The 21,599-nt window shown below is 37.0% G+C and overlaps 1 protein-coding gene across 3 annotated transcripts in view; it reads left to right on the top strand.

The window, feature by feature from the left end:
• cu (NADP/NADPH phosphatase nocturnin) overlaps nt 1–21,599 on the top strand; it is a 114,144-nt gene that overhangs the window by 55,997 nt on the left and 36,548 nt on the right. For 2 of the 3 annotated variants that reach the window (XM_081728017.1, XM_081728016.1), the window contains exon 2: nt 13,739–14,027. In XM_081728017.1, the coding sequence (XP_081584143.1) occupies nt 13,954–14,027 (74 nt within the window). In that variant the 5' untranslated portion in view covers nt 13,739–13,953. Of the gene's footprint in view, nt 1–2,130; nt 2,281–13,738; nt 14,028–21,599 lie in introns of those variants that run through there. The other variant, XM_081728015.1, reaches the window with a different exon arrangement.

The following is a 21,599-nucleotide window of genomic DNA, read 5'->3' as shown; positions in this document are numbered from 1 at the left end:
TGATACTTTGATTCTTGACGACACCATAAAACAATTGGCCATTCAAGACGCGATTCACAAGCTGGGCAACGAATCAGAGTCCCATTTATACCTGATATTCCTCACCAACGTCTCTATCATAGAGACCATCCTCCACCTATTTCCCTCGCTTGAAAAAGAAAATAGACCCCAAAGTTTTTGGATAGACTTTACTCTAGTTCGGGCAACTGTCACTCTTAAGTTAATTTGCTTTATAATTGCTTCTAGTATGGGTTCTCTAGCCACAATGTTCTGATAAAAGACATTCACTTTTTCATTCAATTCTAGAAATAATATCGCATTATTACTTTCAAAACATACAATTACTGTACTCCCAGTGGTGCTATTCTGCCGGTTCGCACCACCTCGCTAGAGTTGAAATATTTCGAGTTCGCAGAACCGTTTGTTATACCCACACATAACAGTAAATTTTACACAGTTATACCCAGGAACAGTCAATTTTAATTTAACTATCTTTGTTTTCAGAAATTCTTTAAATTACAGGGTTAAGCATATGATCTCTCACAAGGTATACGCGTTTATTTCTTAATCTCAAATGCTCAGATATCAAGAATGAGAAGGGTTCATATGAGTGTAATGGTGAGAGTTATTTATATTTGAAACGCATATACACTATTATCAACAATTGTCGATCCGTTGCTGGATAAGGTCTTTCCAATATTTTTGACAACCATCTATCTTGAGTAATTCGTTCCCAATATATTAATAGTGCTACATAGTTTCGTCACACTACCTTGTATTAAGATGCTGTGTAGGTCTCTACTTGTCACTTGTGGTATCCAGTAAAAATTTTGCTTTTGTCTACTTTGTATAGTTAGACTCATAAGACAGTTATATCTGACCTCTCTCTCTCTTTCATATACAGAACCGGTTGTTAAAAATCAGAATAACTCCACTGGTACTTCCAAAACACTTGTGATTGGAACTCACTCTATGCTAGGCTTCTCCCGCCGACAAATTTTTCACTAGGCATTTAAGTAGACTGTGCTGGGCAATCTATTGAATTTACCCCAGGTAATAAATAAAAATGTAATGAAACGAAGATTCCAGTTTTACGTGTTAAGTTTATGTTCCTTAGGTTAAAGGAGACAGATAATTAATTTGAAAGTGAATAATTATGAAAGTAGTGGTGCAATGATAATGTCAGAAGAAATATGAGAATCCCTAGAAAACATATAGACATCGTGTTATCCAACACAAACCTGGAATCGAAGCAGAGAACCTTCGCAGAAAGTAGAACCGCTTTCAATTTAGTTGACAATTGATTCGTCGCGTACGATCAGTAGGTAATACCTAGTCCACGTTCTGTTTACATAGAGAACTGAAAGTGACGTCAGTTCAATGAGTCGACTAAGTGAAAACGCCTCTTCGCGTGAATGCTGCTTCAGCAATATTTAGATGTCCAGATCATGAAACAAGATAAATCATTATAGCTCATTAGCAAAGACTTTCCTTCCTGAACCAACTCCATATATTATGCTGCAGGTAAATTGACACTCACTGTTGCTCTACAACATAAATCATGTTAAGAAGGTACAGATGCTGCCTATTGACCTTGAGCGTTTTCTTCTTGGGTCATGGCCGAAGTTCTATGAACAGCGAAAGTACTGTTTTGCTGCGCTGGCATCCGCAAAGCCATGATTGTAGCACTTCGATTCATTCTAGTTGATAGATATTATTATTATTATTTGGTGCGTTTGTCTGTTGTGTTGGGTTCACGCCTCCTCTCCTAAGGCCATGCCGTTCGTTACATATAGCCCGATCACCACAAGGCCATCAACACTCAATTCGACTGACAATTCAAAACACATAAGACACGCGGAAGGCTCCATGTCTTCCTGAGTTCCGTGCTTTTGTTTAGGGCACGTTATATTCTTCGGGGTTCCGTGTACCAGAAACTTTATCATACGAACAAATGCTCGCATGGTACTTCTATAGACAAATCTAAGAACTATTGTTCAAGTGAACATTTCTTGTTATTTACGTGTAATTTCTGATTGTGCTTCGTTTTTTTTTTTTTTTTTTTTTTTTTTTTAAACAATATTGAACAATGAGTGGTGCGGTGAATCTTAGTGAAATCATGAAATCTTTGGACTTGGCAGAAAAACTTGCCCAAGCCAGTGTGGAATCCGTGTCACCGGGTTCGAATAGAAGACGCTGGAAACAGTGCAGTGGAGAGACAGATGAACAGTCTGATGGAAATTATGTGCCACCTAAACATCTTCTGCTCTATCTTGTCAGGTACTGTGTATTGTGATCAAACTTTCTCTCGTTATGTTGGATTGTTTTCTGTTTATAGGTTATAGATACAAGGCTGTGTTAAAAGCAACGAAGTGCTCCATCACTAGCTACATTTATTTACCTCCTCTCCTCAGTGGCGGATCTAGCCAGGGGCCGGGGGGCTAGGTCCCCAGTTTTTTTAAATGACAAAAGTAATTAAAGTTATTATTTGTATATTTTTGAATGTTTATAGTAAACTTATGATATACTTATTATAGCCTGGATTCTCGCTGCCCCCTCTCCAGTTTTTACCTTCTAGAACTACCTCTTGTACACTCATGTCCAAAATGATTGTCGCATATCTATAACTGTTTTCTTGTAAGAATATAATTCGATAATGATTTTGCAGGGTACTTTTAATACTGATACTATGTGTATAATCGGAAAATGTATATTTGTAGTAAATTTCATAGGAAAACAATTATAAATACGAAAATTAGAATAAGTAAAACAAAATGTTGCTAAATGGACAAGAAAGTCTTATTTTCGTTTTATTGTTCTTATTTACTGCTCTTTTGACACGAAATTTGCCACATACATGTCTTTGCCAATTATACACATACTAACATTATAATAAATACCGGGCGAATTCGTTATTAAATTATATTCCTACAATAACATATTTATAGACATGCGACAATAATTTTGGACATGAGTGTACATACCAGCTTGCATTTTTTGTTGAATATACAATCTTAATGTCTAGATTTCTCGTCTCGTCCCAAAAATGAGACAAGATTCGAGACAGGCAATATACCTTTTTCAATTCGAGACGAGACAAGAAATATTTCTCGAGTCTCGTGAGCAAGACCATTTCACCCAAGTCTTAGGTCTCAAAGATGTATAAATGGATAAAATGATTGTACGAGCCCAGTGAAATGCATTTATGAGCGTTTAAAGATACACAAGTTATTACACAATATGCTCCAGCAATAAATATGTTTTAACGTTATCATATGGCATTCTTCATGCGCTTGTGGTGACACAGAAAGACGGATAACTTCCATAGATGAAATTAAGAAAAATCAAGACATAAATTTTGAACATAAATTTAAAAGAGAGAGAGAGACAGAGACGCGATTGCAAACGTTTTTGGAGAATTGAGACAAGACGAAAAAGAATTGTTCGGGAATCGAGAAGAGACAAAACAGGGGAACCTTATTTCTCATATCTTGAGCAACGGTAGTTCTTAAGTAGCAAATATAACGGTAGTGTCAAACAGGGCCGTACCGTGGAAAATCAGCGCCCGGGGCGAGAGTATAGACGGCGCCCCATACATATATTCCAAACAATTTTTCCTTTTCTCTCTCGAATTTTTCGCCCCCTTACTTCGGCGCCCGAGGCAGTTGCCTCGCTCGCCCCCCCCCCACGGTACGGCCCTGGTGTCAAAGTTTAAGCCTAATTTATCACCTAACAAAAAAATTCTAAATTACAATGTGTGAACTGGAAGAAGAAGAAGAAGAAGAAATAGATGTTTGTTTCTTGAAGTTTACCATCTCTTTTCAGCACCAAAGCTGTATGAGATGTGGAGCTATAGTTCAACACTTTGACTGCCACCATATCTGTTGACCGCTATCACCTGTGCGCCAAAGGCAACAGTGCGCCAGTAATACCTTGTTTTTGTTTTTGTTTTAGCCATATAAATGTATAATTTTCTTTGTGAATGGTTTGGTATGGACATTAAAGTTTGATTTGTGCGCCATATGTATGTAATTCCTTACACAGCTACAGAACGAACGCGACAAAGGCGTAATATATTGTTTGTGTATGGAAAATCATACACGTGGCGCTGCATGGGAGAACCGTGTGTATGGAATTCCATTACATGTAGCAAAAATACGTGTTGAGGTGGAATCCCGCAGCACCGTACGTAATACGCTCAATGCTCGGCCAATCGCGGTAATCCATGCACAAAAGACGCGCGTGCCAGTCACTAGACCAGCGGGAAAGGCTAGATGAAGACGACTTAGGCTATAATTTCTTTGTTGATTATTATGTTACTTTCGTCTTCATGCCTATCGATATCAATTTAAAACAGAAAATAAAGTTTATGAATTAATGATAAGTTTATGGTATATCATTTGATGTGATAATGTGTACACTGACATCTTGACAGTATCATCTTTCTTTCATTTTAACGTTCCATAATAATATCCTTTAGGCTAAGGGAGACGATGATTAAGGCAAGTGAATGATGATAGAAGAATTGATGGAATGGGAAAGTGGGAGGAAACGAAAGTACCCCGAGGCAACTGACAGACATTGACAATCTCATAATGAAAAGCTTACTGAGTGTATACATTTTAGTATTATTTTCATGCTAATAGATATTCTAATAAAAGCACCATTTTTTATAACAAAAAGTTTGTTTTTGACTATTTTATCGAGAACTACATTTGAGAATTTATCTTCAAAGATTTCATTTCGTTCAACATATTGAGATTTAGTGATTAATACAAAATGTTTCGTCTTTGGACATTTTTATTATTATTATTATTATTATTATTATTATTATTATTATTATTATTATTATTATTATTATTATTATTATTATTATTATTATTATTATTATTATTATTATTATCAATATTAATTTACGCTAATTATATTGTTAAATTCATTGAATAACGAATCAAGTCATTTTGTAGAGTTGTTAATGAAATTTTTTTCCTGAAATATTTATCAAATGAAGGTATTTTAGAAAAATTCGTCCGTACAACACTACACTCATCCCTATCAGTAAAATATCCCTGCTTAATTTTTAATCTTTACTATATTAAAAAAAAAAAAAAAAAAAAAAAAGATAGAGAGAGAGAGAGCGAAAATGGATTATGCCATTTTGTTAGCTTGTTAATGAAATGTGAACAAAAGCGTTTCCCCCTTTTCTGAAAGTATACACTCTCTAAATTTTCGCTACGAAAATGGATTAAAACCAGGGGGTAAAAGTGCGGGGAAATACAGGGGATGTCGTCCCTTCACTTCCGAAAAATATGTAAGGCGTCCCCCTAGCTCCTAAAAATTACAATGGTCAAAGATAGGCAGGCGGGACCGTGTGACGTCATGCCGCTACCTACAGTCCCCCTACCTTTTCAGATCCACTTTTACCCCTGATTAAAATATACCGTAGGGTTATTAGCGAACTACTGTTATTATTATTATAAGTATGAACACATTCGCTAAAGCCGTCTTCAAATAATAAAAAAAAACACTGTATGAGCAAAACTGATTCCTACCAGTAAACTAACTACAGTTTGCTCATCTTTTCCAAAATAAGTGAATTATACTAACTTATATTATAGAATTGATAATGAAGTATTTATTTGTGACATATGGATAAAATTAGTAGTTTTTGTATGTTTGTTTAACGTCCCACAATTACGCTCCGAAGGTGAGGAACACTGTGATGATGATGAATGAAATGGTGAATGAAAGAACTGGGAGGAAACGGAAGAACCCGAGTAACCTCCCGACATACACACTGCGTTTGCTCATCAGAAAGCACACTTGCCACTAGCTGTTATCGAATCAGGGACTCCATGCATCAGAGATAAGTGCTCTACCATTTACCCACCGCGGCTCCAAAATCTATAACATATTATTTTCTAGAACAATTATTGAATAGAAGAATTACAAACATTTGGTAAGTTTTCTTTTCTTAGTTTGAAGTTTACTTTTGTTTACCGATGTGACTCTCCTCAAGAGTCCGTGCTGACGCCCTTGGATAGAGTCAAATACTAAAAATGATTGCTGTAGCACTGAACTAACTTCAGTCCTTTATTTACAATTCAATTCATTGTTTATTGGTATTTATTAATCCGCTACAAATCTTAAATTATTGTTCGCCTTTTGTGCGAGCGGTCCAGAGGTTCGAAAATGAAATCTTTAAGTTTTACGTCCCATGGTTATGCCGGTTAGGCTAAAGGAGACGGTGGTGATGAGAGAAGAGTGAAATGGTGGAATGAAGAAAGTAGGAGGAAACGGGAGAACCTCGAGAAAACCCACGAGCACGGTGTTTGTCCACCACAAAGTCCACACGGGGCGAGTTGGGGTCGGATCATCAGGGACCCCAAGCACCGGAGGTGAACGCTTTACCACTGAGCCACCGCGTCCCCAGGTCCAGAGGTTCGATTCCCTAGTCGGGATACTCAGTCGACAAAGTGTAAAAGTTTTTTTTCAGGCCAGCTATCCTGAGTGAGGTTTCCTTGGATTTTCCTCAGCATAATTGCTCCATGCCGCTTCCTTCCTTCCACATTCTCTTCTGCCTCACCAGTTTCCCGGGTAGTGTGATTGCTGAGGGGCGTCATCCCTCATACGTGAGAGTCTAACATGGTCATAGATGCCGAGGGCCCAGAAATCAAATTCTTAATCCCAAATTGGGGCACGGTAGCTCAGTGGTAGAGCGATTACCTTTGGTACGTGGTGACTCAGGTTCGACCCTCGACCAAGTAAGTTTGTGATGGACAACATCACGTCCGTGGGTTTTCTCGAGATACTTCCATTTCCTTCCACGTTCTCATCCCACCGATTCTTCAATCATTATTCACTTGCCTAAATCATTCGTTTCCCTTAGCCTATAGGGTATAATCGTGGGACGTTAAACTGAAAGATTTGTTCTAATCTAGATTATTCTATGTTTTTTTTTAATTAACATAGAAGAGTAGTACGACAGCAATCTACGAAACCACCTCTTATTAATACAACATTATAACATTAGTGAAAAATCATTTATTCATAATGTCTACCTGAGTGAGAAAAAAAAAGGTCATTGCTACTGAGCAGTTTGCTGAACGATCGAGCGTTGCATAACGTATCGTGGAGGCCAGTGAACGTGCGTGGCTTGTTGGTCTTCCCGATACCTCGACAAAGTAGTATTCTGCCTCATCAGATTAAACACTTTCCTAGTCGTTTCAATGGCATAGAACACGTTTTTTTTCTTTGACTTCTTTTTCTTCATTGCATCTCGTTGCCTTGGGATGAGATAAAAGAGCCACAAATGCTGAAAGCAGGAAGCGTCAGGAGTGTTGTTAACCTTCATTGGACGTGAAAAACCGTCTCGCCATCTCCACAGACGAAAGGACATCTTTTCAATTCCTTCTTCTTTTTCCGAACATTTTGCCTTTCATCATGAATCTTCATTTGTACTTGTCAGAGCAGTCTGTGTGTTCATCAATATCTTTCAATATCAAATAAGAAAGGGGGGAAATAACAAAGAAATCTATTCATATTGAAAGACAACTACTTTTACACATATTTCCTTCATCGTGTAATTATACCATTAACATTGATTTCACCTGACCTGCGTCGTGAGGTCATTTGGACAGCTAATTAAATAAATAGTAGATTAATAGGTCAAGAAAACTAGAAATAATCGTGTTTGGTGTCGATGCGCTGACTTTCACAGAGTTGAACGTACGCTATCTGATTTGCCAGACTTCTTTGTGAACTGTAGTTCCTGTCTTTTATTCTCACCTTAGATTGTATGTATACATGATTCGTGAGAAACCATCGCTATAATACACACTAGATCTCGTATAGTATGGTTACTTTACCTCAACACAAAATGACGGTTATAAAATGAAATGAAATTTGTACTTTTAAGTTGTGCGGTTATGCTCTTTAAGTTAAATTAGACGAATGATCAATTTAAGTGAACGATTATGAAAGAATTGGTAGAATGAGAATGTGGAAGGTAACGAAAGAATCACGAGAAAATCTACGAACTCGATGTTGTCTACCATAAACCGAACTGGCCTGCGTTCGAACCAGGATTCCCTCGCACCAGAGTGAGAGCTCTTTAACTAAACCACTGTGCCTACAACATGATCATGGACTCCAAGTAGCTGAATAGTTAAGACAAATGTTTGCTGCGTATACGAGGGAGAACCCAAAAGAAACAGGATTGAAAGCGCTCAGCCGTTTCTAAGCGTAGTAGAGAGTTCTCCCGCTAGGTGGCTCTAATACAGACCTTCCCAAATTAATTGCATAAGCGGTGTCAGCATAGGAAGTTCACGTTTAATTGTAGTGTAGTTTTTTTCAAATGTTCTTGTTTGCCGCCTGCGAAATCGTTGTGGCATATTTAAAGGAACAAAGAGGATTTTGGAATTGAAATATTGGCAACGGAAACTTGTCAAATTATTAAACAGGCTTTCAAGAAGGATGTTATGGGCCGCACAGAACTTTGCAAGCGGTTTGGGCGCTTTAAACGTAGTGACACGAGTTTTGAAGATCATGCTCGTTCTGGGCGCCTTTTATCATCTTGAAAAGACGAAAACATTATTTTACGCTCTTTCGGAAAATACCCAGTTTCATCACATGTGGTAATCAGTTTCAGGAAACGTATATCATGCAGATTTTGCAGCAGTTGTCGGTACACATTTACTCTCCTCTGGATCTGAGCTGGAGGTCAATTCATGTGGTATAATGCGAGTGTTCCAGAGAACTTCCCCGAGTTCGTGAAGATTACATAGGATATGTCGATTTGTTGTGGCAATCATCATGTACTGGTGGATGGATTTTCTCAATGGCTTGTTATATTATCTCAGAATCTGTTGCTCTGGGACGGGCGGACTTTGGGTGATCTTCGACATTTTTACAACATGCTGGAAATTTTATGGAATTAACGGGTTGCTGTACTGTGGTTCACTGCACCTTTTCCTTTCACATGTTTTGGGTTGCTGGCGCAGGATATTCCTGATTTCGAACTCAGACACGTCGTTGAGCACACACCGTCAATGACACTAAAATTTGGCTGGAGATACTGACGGAGTGATGGCCTCTGCGTTAAATAGTCCGCTTGCCATAATATCTCTTTGGTCAGTTTGACCTTGTATTTATGGTCATCACGGCGTATACGTACACCCTCCTGCTGTTTGGTTTGTAGAAATATTTCAAGACTTATGCCTCATAAGGAAAGCACTATATATGATAACGGGAACACTTTGAGAGGAAGAATAAATCTGTGGGCCAAAGATGTTTATTGTTGATTTTTCATTTCCAATGGTACGTGTTGCAAAATGTGAGGTCTTCCGAATATTAGAATTTTCTTGAGACTTATTTCACCAGTGAAAACTGATAAGGCTTATGAGAATGGAACAAAAGTTAGGGATAAAATTGAGAATTTTTACGCAGAATGTTCCACAAGTCTTCTTCGGAATGTTTATTAATTACGTGTGTTTGGGTGGCTGTGACTGCGGATTTCTATGGATCTAGTATGAAAATTGCAGCACCTCTCGTGAGATCAGCGAAGCAAAGCTATGCAGAGTGTGACCATAGGAAAAGTGGGTAACTATTCATCCTCAGCAATAGTGTTGGCATTGTGGCGTCCACTCAATGTCCTGGGGATAATTGGGGGAGTATTTGGAAGAAAGAAGTAACGAGCTCCGATCCAGCGTTAAGGGTGAGGGAATGGATGTGCTAACTATACATAATTTCATACACATAAGTGCCACAAGTCGGCTGGTAGATCCTGTACTTTATGTGCTGTCAGGCTAACCACACAATAATCTCATAGATATGAGTGCCACAAGCCGGCTGGTAAGCCCCCTGGCCTTTATGGGTTGTCGTGCTAACCATACATAACCTCACAGACGAGTGCCACAAGCCGGCTGGTAGAACCTAGACTTTAAGAGCTGTTGTGCTAAACATACATTATCTCATAGACATGAGTGCCACAAACCGTCTGGTAGACTCTGGCCTTTAAGAGCTGTCGTGCAAGAAGTTTAGTTATGTGTGAAAATTGCATGGTCACGCCCCACCGTTTCAGTGCTTATTGGTGGACGCCTGGATGCCTTTCGCTTACAAATGCAAAACACCTTCCTTAAAGTTGAATAGTACTTATGAATTCTGTACCCATTGTGTGACTATCAACCGAACTTTCTTCCAAAATTACGTTCTAACAACAGTCTGTTTTTCATGAAATTGAAAACGGAAAATATTCTGCTGCTTCATTGAAACCCATTTGCTCTCATATCACTTCTAGCGGCAAATTGTGCAACTACCTAGAATTTTACGAGCCACTAAAAACTTTTTGAGTTTCTCTTTCCTTGATACCACTTTTATATAGGCTTATTTGACATATGAGTGTTATTAAACATAAAGTGAAAGTGGTATCAATGGTACATCATTTGTAATCAGGTAGATCATTTGTAACAACCATGCAGGTCTATATAGGGATTCTTTCACGTTTATAAACCTTTTTAGTATAGGGTGAATCAAAAAGAGGCCTAATGTTAAATCTTTGATTGGATTTTGTGATGATAGTATTATGGCTATGGGAAAGTCACATTGTGACGAGGACTCTCGTTTCAGGCTCTGATATTGTCTTCCCCTCCCCCTAAAATAACTCTGGAGCCTGGAAGATCGGGGAAGCGCGATGACCATTTTGTTTGTCCTCTTCTTATTAATCACTTGTTTGGCAATTTGCAATCAATACAATTCACGAAAATTTCACAATGCCAATCAGCATTAAGAGTCTTTTCAAGATTCAGATTCATAACAACATTTCCCATCCAATCAGTACCCAATCTGTGACTGATGTGCATTTCGAATGTGTCTCTTCAATAACTTGAGGATTGTGTGCATTATAATAACGCTTTTGTCGTTTAACACTTCTGTATACGTGCGACATAGCTCAATCAGAAAAGTGCATTTGACAAAACAAATTCTGTCACTTTTACGTCCCGATAAAATGAATTCACACAATTCTAACCGTCTTGTCACATTCACTCACATTTGTTTATGGACACGAATAGGTTTAGAGAATTGGCAGCTTCGTGTATCAAAACACGGGACATATGCCACTATGCGAAGCTCAAATGCGCCTATGCACCTTGGTGGATCGCTTTAAAGAAATGGGCAGCTTCATGTATTAAAACACGGGCCATATTACGCTACTATGCCAAGCTCAAAATGCGCCTGTGTACCGTATCGGGTCGATTTATGTGTGTTACTGGCGAACCTTTCAGGAAGATTTTTTCTTTGAACATTTCACATTGTAAGTAAAATTGTTTTCACTTTTCCACAGTCGAGGGCAAAGATATTAACGCTAAAATAGCCAGTTTCAGGGCTTGAAGATCACTTTGGTAATAAAACTTTTTTTTTCTGCAACTGTAACTTGCTGCAGCATGTTCAAAGTGGAAAACTGTAGATTAGCCAACTGCCAACGTTGACCCTATGTCATAATTGGCAGCTTTGCCAAACACTTGTCAACCTAACCAACTGCAAATGTGTGATAGCTCTTACAATAGAAGTGAAATTACAATTGAGTGACGAGATCGAAACTGTTGGATAAATGACGGCATATTGTTAGCTAGTCAATATACACTTTACACTATATTGAATCAAAGTATATTTCAACTTATACCATGACGATCATTAGCTTACATACGGTCTACCAAGTGCGCAGATAGGGATATTGACGAATGACGTAAACTCAGGAACTTGAATCTTATCTGATTTTTTAAAATTTTAAATGGCGTTAAATAACGTCTGAAGTTTTATATGCCATTTGGTTCTATAATTGAACAATTATTTCAAATATGCAGCTCCGTTTGTGACACACCCTGTATAAGTTACTTTATTAACTCTCGGCGTAACCATACGGGAGCTTATGTATAGTTTCACTCTAGGTGTATTTGTATATATGGTGCTTTTTTTCTCGGTAACTACTGGCCGAATCTTAATCAAATTTGGTGGGCAAGTAGCCCATCATCTAGAGCTGTGGTTTTTAATGTGGGCGTTATCATTTCCCAAGTGCATCATATTATTATTATTATTATTATTATTATTATTATTATTATTATTATTATTATTATTATTATTATTATTATTATTGGACGGAAGACATTAAGCATTTTACAAATTGTCAAAAATTTAAACTTCTTTACAAATAATAATGCAGCTTCCTCAAAACTGATTTTAAGAATTTAAGCCTTTTTCTTGTTCTTAGATTGCTTCGTCCAAGTCTTACGTTCAGCCTTGTGCATAGGTGGATTGGGTTAAGATGATGGAAACGCTCAGGACAATCATATTCACCCAAAGGTGCGCTAGACTTGAAATGGTTGAAAACCACTGGTCTAAGGAATTAAAATAACTATATTTGGTGGCCGAGCTCGACCAGGGACAGGCTTGGCTCGGCTCGGCTTGCCTTGGATGTGTTACTTTATTTGCACTTTCAAGGCGAATTAATGTTTAGATGAGTATACGGGGCAACAGGGACTATTCTACAGTTTTGCTCGGCACCAGCTTTCGAATTCGCTTCAGCGATATCTTTCTCCCTGTTTATCGCTTTCGTTATGGACGAACGCTTTTCAATTCTTCGTCATAGAAAACGTCATAAAATATTCTTCAGTTATCGTGGAATATTAAATTATCTGTACATCGCAGAGCTATATGCACGTGATAATAGGGTTCGTATATATATATATATATATATATATATATATATATATATATATATATATATATATATATCGTATTTTACAGGATTATCCCTTATTACGAGGTAATGTCCCAGTGTCCCGATAAAAGTTCTAGAAACGCAGAATTGTTCTGTAATTTGTGGATTTGTGTTTAACATTCTCATTCTCAAAATTTAAAACTTGAAATTGCGAAGAAAGTGATAGATCTACTCATAAAAATGTTATACCAATTAGTTTGGCAGTATTGTTACATAAGGGAAGAGTGTCGTTAACGGATATGATAATAGTCAAGTACGACTTACTTAATATAACACTGATCTGCTACGAAACAAGATTAACGTACGATTAAGTTTAATAAGTTTAAATTTCATTTGCCATCAAAATACCAAAGTGAAAGTATGTTCTCCGGAATAGCTAAAAACTGACTACACTTTTTATTGTAGCTATCATGTAATTGTTATGGAAAAGTGCCCCATAGCATTCAAGCAGAAAGTATACCTTATTTTTATTTCAAAAATATATGAACCCTAGTGATAAAGTTAACAAACAAATTAAGAAGTCTGATGAAGATGACTGAATTGCTATTCATTAATACCCTTTCATTGTTTGAAATACTAAAGTGGGGGATAAAATCGATGGTGTGTGGGTTAGAACAAAGAAACGAAGCTTGTGACACGACGTTCCCAAGAGGTGTCACTAAGCAGACTCACTACAGCGAGAGCAGATGACAGATACACTTTGTTCTCTGCTTTAGCAAGGTAAATATAGCAACACTGCAGACTTCTCGTTTGCTAACAGCGTTTAAAGGGAACTCAAGAGTCCCGCCTTGAAACGCCGTAAGCGCTATCCTGTAGCATAGATGGAAAGAACATATTTAAGAAAAGCAGTACTTTTCAAACTGATGTTACTACATATATAATTCCTTTGGCAATCTCAGAAGTACATTTTAATCATTATTATAAGCTACGCTAGTGATGGTTCAAATAACTTTCTTTCAACAGGCCTGTGGACGAGTCATTCAAACTTGCGTCTTTGGATGGATGGTAGATCTTCATTGTCAAATATATGCTCTTATGATTGTTAATCGTACCGCTCATAATCGTTGTTGCTGTAGATGCTATTATCAAGAAATGTTTTCCTGATTGCACATTCTCATCGTTGTGCTATCTGTAGCGAGAGATTTTTCCTGAACCGTCGAAGAAATTAAGCAGCAGAAATGGGTTGGATTTTAAGAACCCGTTTAATCTGCGTCCCGCTCCGAGTGCTTCCAAGGATTCTCAGGAGCCAAAGGTGAGTTTATTTATAAATACAAACGTAGAAGGTTGTATTTATGCCCAATTAATAGTAAGTGTGTTGAAAAGGTTTTTAAAAAATACAGTCACAGTATCCTGCTGCTAAATTTTGTGCTGTACTCCGTAGCCAGTCAGCGACGTAGAAGTTATTGAAACCGCTAGCTAATTAAGGACGTACTTGAAACCTTTTACACAAAGATTACTGTTGATATTTGCACTGTTGCCAAATTCTTACATTTCCAGAGATATTTGGTTGTATTTTATTGATAGAATACGGGATATACCAAAGGGATCATGCCAAAGGGATCAACTAAAACTAATCTCTCAGAACTCACACATTTTATAGCTTGATAAAAAGGAACAAGTACATGTAATTTATATAGATATCTTCAAGGCGTTCGACGTAATTAATCACGATATACTTCTAACCAAACTTGTGACATTCAATTTTTCACAAAGCCTTCAACAACTTATAGCGTCCTATCTTTGCCAACGCAAACATCGCGTTCGATACAAGAATATTTTAACTAAAGAATATGTCATAGACTTTGGTGTGCCTCAGGGATCGAACTTACGACCTCTATTATTTATATTATTTGTTAATGACTTAACATGTAATAACATTCTCCCACCGATTATTGTTTGCTTACCATTTAAAAATCTATATCGTAGTATCTCCACGGAATTTTTCTTTACAAAGCGACATAAATGCTATTTCTCAATGGTGTGAATCAAACAAGTTGCTGCTAAATATTAGAAAATGCAAAGTAGTATCATACATCAGGAAAATGAACTATGTACGCAATGTGTATACTATTAATCAAACTCCAGTTGAGAGAATGGATTATATAACAGATCTTGGAGTCACTCTGCAGTCAAACTATCATTCGATATTCATGACAACACAGTAATTGTTGAGGCCTTTTAGGCACATTGGCTTTGTGATGAGATTAGGAAATAATTTTTCCAATACCACTGTCCTCAAATGTAAGATCGGTCTAAGGTGGAATATACATGGATAAATGGGGTTCTAATAGTAAGAAATATGTAATCAAAATCGAAAATATTCAAAATAAATTTGTGCTGTTTTTAACATAAAGAAACAGGGATATATCCGAAATTTGAGAAGTACGAATATCTTCGGAGCAAATATTCATTACAATTACTTGAAAGTAAGAGAACTCATTTAATTTTATCCTTCTTACATAAAATAATTCATAGTGCAATGGATTCAGAATATTTGTTATCAGAAATCAAACTCCGTGTCCCACATAGAGCAACGAAACCCTATAATAGCATATTCCATCTCTCAGCACAAAGGACTAATGTATTAGATGCCTGTCAGAAAAATGTGTTTATTGTATAATAAGATGCTACACGGGAACCCAGAGAGAGACATTTTTAGTTATAGACAGAATTGTATTCTAAATAAATGAATTGTACATCCCACTATGTGAATTTTAAAGTATGAAACATATATTTTACTATCGTATTATTATGTTATCATATGTGTATTTTAAAGTGTATTATCACACAATAATAGCAAACTGAAATTAGGCATTTGCATGTTGTTTTCTAAATTAAATTAAACATATTCCCCTTCACTCTCTATACACGTTTACATACGAAGTTTCCATCGTTGGAAGCAGTCGTGAAAATCTTCAGGTCTCACCGTCTTGAGTATCGCTGCCATTTTCTGCTTCACCTCTTCCACAGTTCTGAAAACGAGTTCCCTTGAAGATGGATTTCACTTTCGGAAAAGGAAAAAAATTTGCATGGTGCCAAGTCCGGCAAATAAGGTGGGTCTTCCAACACGAGTTTTCTTAGCTGCCAGAAACTGCTTAACAGTTTAAGCAGTATGCGAACACGGAGGAAAAAAAACGTATGTGTCGTGGGTAAAAATGTAGGTTACATGCCCGTAAATCCCGTAGTTTTTGTACTTAACGCATGACGACTATAGGTAACAACCCTACAGCAAACGTGTAACTAAAACGTATGTTTTACAATACTTCCCGTATAAGTGTTCCATCTATAAGTACTTTCCGTATGAAACAAAGGAATGTATATAGGCAGTCAGGATCTCATATCGCTGCTGAAATGGACGCTAAACTAAAATCAACTCAACAGATGGGTATATAACATATAGTTGACGTAAGTAACATATAATATACGGAAGACTGTTGGGTGGCAGACATGCTGCAACAGCATGATGTAACATCTAAGCGGGAAAAAGCAGTATGTATGTAGCATATGCATACTGTATGCTCCGTACAGATTTCCATAGTAAACATATGGATTCCGTTTATTTGTACAGTATACCGCTGTCCGGATAACGGATTTTTCTCACGTCAGTGAAGGAGCATTGTCATGTTTCACAATCCATTCATTGTTCTTCCACAATAAGGGTCTTTTCTTTCTTACGCATTCTAGCAGTTTCATCAGAACCTACTGATAATACTGCTTATTCACTGTCTGACTTGATGGTACCTATTCAAACTGGAGCAGGCCATTGATATCAAAGAACACAATAGCCATGACCTTTATTTTCGATTTGCTACTGCGTGCCGTTTTCCCGGAAATTAGGAAGTTTTCCGGTGCATGGATTGCCTTTTCATTTCAGGATCACACTGAAAGATCCATGTCTCGTCACCAGTGACGATTTTCGTTAACAATTCCGGATATGCTTCCAGCTGTTCCATTATGTCACTACACGTGTCCTTCCGGAAGTCCTTCTACTCCTGCACGAAGTCATTTGATACCGTATTATTTTAGCGCAAACTTCGCGTATCTTCAAATGGTCGTGCAGAATGAGCGTGCATAGACTCTTTATCGATGCCCACCATGTTCGTTATCATTTGAATGCTGAGCCTGCGATCTTTTCGGACGTTGTCCATCACTTTTACCGCATTTTCCTCTTTTGTTACTGTGGCAGGACAACCTGGTCTTTCATCATCATTAACGTTCTATCGTCCCTCGCTGAAGTGTTTGTACCACTCAGGCCGTTTGTGAGTTGTATTAACGCGCGTACGTGACATCGTAATATCACTATACACATGCTGCAATAGTTTCAAACGCAATCGATGATTTCTTTAATTTCACAAGGAATTTCAAGTTAAAACACTGCTCATAAACATTTGCCATTCTTCCGGCAACACGATTGCATACCTCTCTCTTCAATCGCTATTGAGAGATTAAAATTCTCTTGAAAGCGACAATTCATATATATAATTCAATTCTCTAAGTTTCAAGGTTGCTTTGTGCACATGCGCTCCTCACTGCTCCACGTATACTATTGACAAGGTCCCAGTGCCGTTATTTATTTTTTAGCCAAGCTTCATACAATTATACTCGTGTTGTGCTTAACACCAGGCCTATATTTATATATTGTGCACCACTGTGCTCTAAATAATTTGCCGCCCCTTCACGGCACAAACTTATGTCTCAAACAAGGAAACAGGCTGTGATTTTGCAAACATTCTAGCTCTTGCTGAGTAGCAATTTAGGTTTTCCAAGTTACAAAAGCTACAACGTAATATTAAATGGCCTAATTCTTTCAATGATGATTATGATGGGATGTTATGCTCGAAGATAGGTGTTTCACCCGAAGGTTCCTAAGCAAGGTGAAGCCATGGTAGTTTGCCATTGCCTTCCATGGGTGATGATGACGTACTTAGGACGAGACCAACAGGTTAACTTGAGATCCGAACCACTTATGTCCCCACCGGAAATCAAACCAGGGTCCCCTTGATTACAAGACAACGAACTTAACCACATATCCATTGGGGACATATTTTCTAAATACTGGCATGTAGTTTATTCGTGTAGATTTCAATTTACCGTCCGGAGAAAATGCATTCCATTAATTCTTAATGAACCGTTGTCATTTTTATATTTCATAATTTCACTTGAATTATGATTGAATATCTTAAATATTTACCCCTATCACTGTAATAGTAAAATGTGGAATTTAAAAAGCTAGGCTATGTTTTTGACATTGTTTATTTTGAACTTATCACATAATTAAAGATTATAGTGAGTTTATTGAAAAACACTTTATAAAAGTTTATATGTAAAAAAAACTATAGTTTACATAATGAGTGTGGATGATTTTAAGCTATACGAATGAATAAGAGAAACTCTCCAAAGTATCTGCAAATAAACTTTTTCTCCTGTATGCATTTTCTCATGTATTTTAGCTTACTTAAATAACCCATATTTTCTCGCGCTTGCGCGAGCCTCTGAGGGTTGCTAGTTTTAAATGTTACTTTACTGTGAATCTTATTTAAAAAATCCAGAATTTTGCCGACCCCTAAATTCTGCTTCCCTGTGCTCGAGCACAGAATAGCACTTACCTAAATACGGGGCCTGCTTAACACACATTATTCAGTTAGAACTATAGTATATAGAATGAGTTTCAGAGGAAGTTATAAACTAGGTAATATAATTGAAACACTTTTTTTTTTTTTTTTTGTGAGCTTGTGTTTTTTCTTTCAACTTTTAGTCTTGGGATAAAAATGGTTCAAGAAATGGACTTTCCTATTATTCTAGGGTATTTTCAAAATTTTCTTTACAATACGTTCTTTGTATTCTATATTTTAAATCATAGAAAAATAGAACGTTAGGGAAAAGATCTAAGTGAGAATGAAAATGTTATTCGTCTTTAGAGAGTTATCAATATCTCAGTTAATTCACCAGACTGCAGAGGTATGTTGATTAGAAAGACAATATGATTATATTCAGAATCTGAATGTACAGCTTCCCTAAACATAGGCTATCATCTCGATTTTATAGATACTTAATTCCTACCTTTTCGTTAATTAACATATAAAATATTTGACTATGCATATTAGAACCTAGCAAATAATATATGTACTATGATAACTTAACTCCTTAACGACGGACTTACTTAAAATAGTTCGAAAAAAATATTCGTTAGGTATTCTACGTGGATTAGGATTACTACAGTGAATCAACTGATAAATATATGAAAAATCAATTTTTACTATGTATTTCCGGTATGTCGCGAATTCGAGATATTCGGCAGGTAGGTTACACTTCACTCTTCACACAGAAAATAAGAATACTTATAAATTTTACATTTAAAATATTACAAATTATTTCTAAATTAATACTTGGTCAGTTTTTCATTTTACTTGACAACTTTTTGTCACATTTACTACAATTGTGTATTCAACTACTCATGGAATTCCAGGAAACAATTTTTGTTCTTGTTCAGATGTAGACCAACATTACATTTGGGACAGTTTATCACTGTATGTCTCTTGCAGTTTGGCTTCTTGCTACACTGCCTTGATTTCATAACAAGAAGCCAGTGCGCTACTGCATCTGTGCGCACTTCAGTATTCGGAATTGTCTGCACTGGACCATGATTTCTCTTCTGTTGGAATTCTCTATCAATGGATGAAGATGGAAGCCCTCTATTTCGTTTGGCAAGATATTTTCCTTCCATACAAAGAGATGCTGCAACTGCTATTCTAAAGAAAAGTTGATCTTTGTGCTTCTTCTTCGCCATCCCTAGGATTTCACAGTCACGACTGTAGAGTAACCAGCTGTTGGCAATAACAACACCAACGAAATGGAAGAAAAGCCTTAGGTAGTTTTCTCAGAGTGCACATGAATTCGGTAATATGAAATGAGAGCATCTAAAGCATTGACTCCACCCATAAACTCATTATGTTGGGTGATGGTGCTTGGATATGAAACAGTAATTTTCTTCGTCTCACTTCTATCCCATCTTTGCACAAGTGATGTAGGGTGCCCACTAGCGAAAGTATTTGCTACTATCATTTCTTTCCTGTCAAACCACTTGACACATCTAATGGCTACATTGTCTAGGCTTACTTCTTTCTCTTCAAAATATTGTCTTTCCTTCTTTTTCATATCGCTGTTTGGACTAAAGGTGCATCCTTGCATCCGGTTCAGTTATACGGACCTGTTCCTAATGACAATTTTCCCTCCTTTGCAATTTCGATGAACAACTGTGGCGATGAAAACAAATTATCAAAGTAAATAAAGTGATTCAAACCACTCGGAACAACCGCAAATGTTAGTCATTACTGCCGAATATCGCGAAAAAGCGACATTCCGCGTTATTGTAATATTTAGAGAAACGTTTTGTCCAAAATGGACTATATTACGTCCCTGTAACCGTTGAATATCCATAAGTGTTAGGCAGTTTTTATGTTAGAAATACTTACCTGTTTTGCAATAGAGCAAAAGATGAAAACAGCAAACACACACACACACACACAAAAAAAAAAAAAACTCGTTGTTCTGCTACCGTCAAAATCCTCTCACTCATAGAAGTACACAAAATCGTCCATAGACGGTATACTAAGCAAGAATAAGTTGACCGCTCCGTCGCGAATTCGTTGCAATCGGAATCTGCGGCCATCGTCACACATTGGCTCGTAGAAACACACATAAGAAGTATGTCCCGGATTCCCAACAGACTTCCAAAAACGGTTAATAACGACATTAATTAACATTTTCTGAACAAACAACTTGCATGACTTTCTGAATCCAATTACTTGTCCTCTCACTATAGCAAGTGGGAAAGTGCCCGCATTCCTCTCCTCAAAGTTACTCCTTAAATGTGTCCCCAAAGTTGATCTAAATAAATCGTTTCCTCGCACCACACTCAAAATCAGAAAATGTAAAAGATTTGCGTTTGGCAAGCATGTAGTAATAAGCACATTTATCAAACAGGTTTAACTTACATAAACATGCAAAACTTCCAGTCTGCTATACAACTCAATAGTGTACTTCTGTATTACATGGTTGCATATAAGTCAGTGTGGAAATACATATTTCTATTTTAGTGAAATCGAAGTATTTGGCCACTATTTCTCAAAAGGCCACTAAATCTCTAGCAGTACTGTACATAAGCCCATGGTCGCCATGGCTGGCAATTGCTAATTACAAAAAATATGGTTGAAAAATACGTTGGTCCAACCGTATTTTCGTAATTAGCAATTCCCAGCCTTAGCGACCATTACTTATGTACAGTGCTCTAACGTAACTTAAAGTATATAGGCCTATTAGCTAACTAACAATTGCCCGTCACTTTTAGAACATGTCACACTCCACGATTTTACTTGATAGGGGTTACGTTGACATTTGACTTGGTTGATAAATACTAGACGAAGCGGCTAGTTACAAACTAAGGACAATTTAGAAGATGGTTAACCTACCGTTTTCCACCGTTGAGCTACTTTTTGTGTTGTTAAATAGTCTATATTGGTTTTATTGATTTCGAGTTATAAAATGTTAAAACAAAATACAAACTGAACACATGCTTTTTTTTGCCTCTAAAGTAATACTTTCTAGATGTTGAATAGTTAAAATTGTTCTTTCTTACTTTCAATAAGTACGACATTGTTATTTTCAATGAAAGACCTTCGTGTCATATCGAACAGAACTGGCATTATTTAGTTATGGTATTCAACAGCACATATCACAAAGGAAAGCTTTATTCTAAAAAGAGGAAGCAGTAGTAGTCCGTCTGTCGTGTCACAGAACTAGAATTACCATATTGCAAATGAGGAAA

This window comes from Thermobia domestica, chromosome 10 (assembly GCF_964235325.1).
Source record: "Thermobia domestica chromosome 10, izTheDome1.hap1.1, whole genome shotgun sequence".
NCBI lineage: Eukaryota > Metazoa > Arthropoda > Insecta > Zygentoma > Lepismatidae > Thermobia > Thermobia domestica.
Note: the sequence above shows the minus strand (reverse complement) of the source record. Positions and strands in the feature narration are given on the sequence as shown.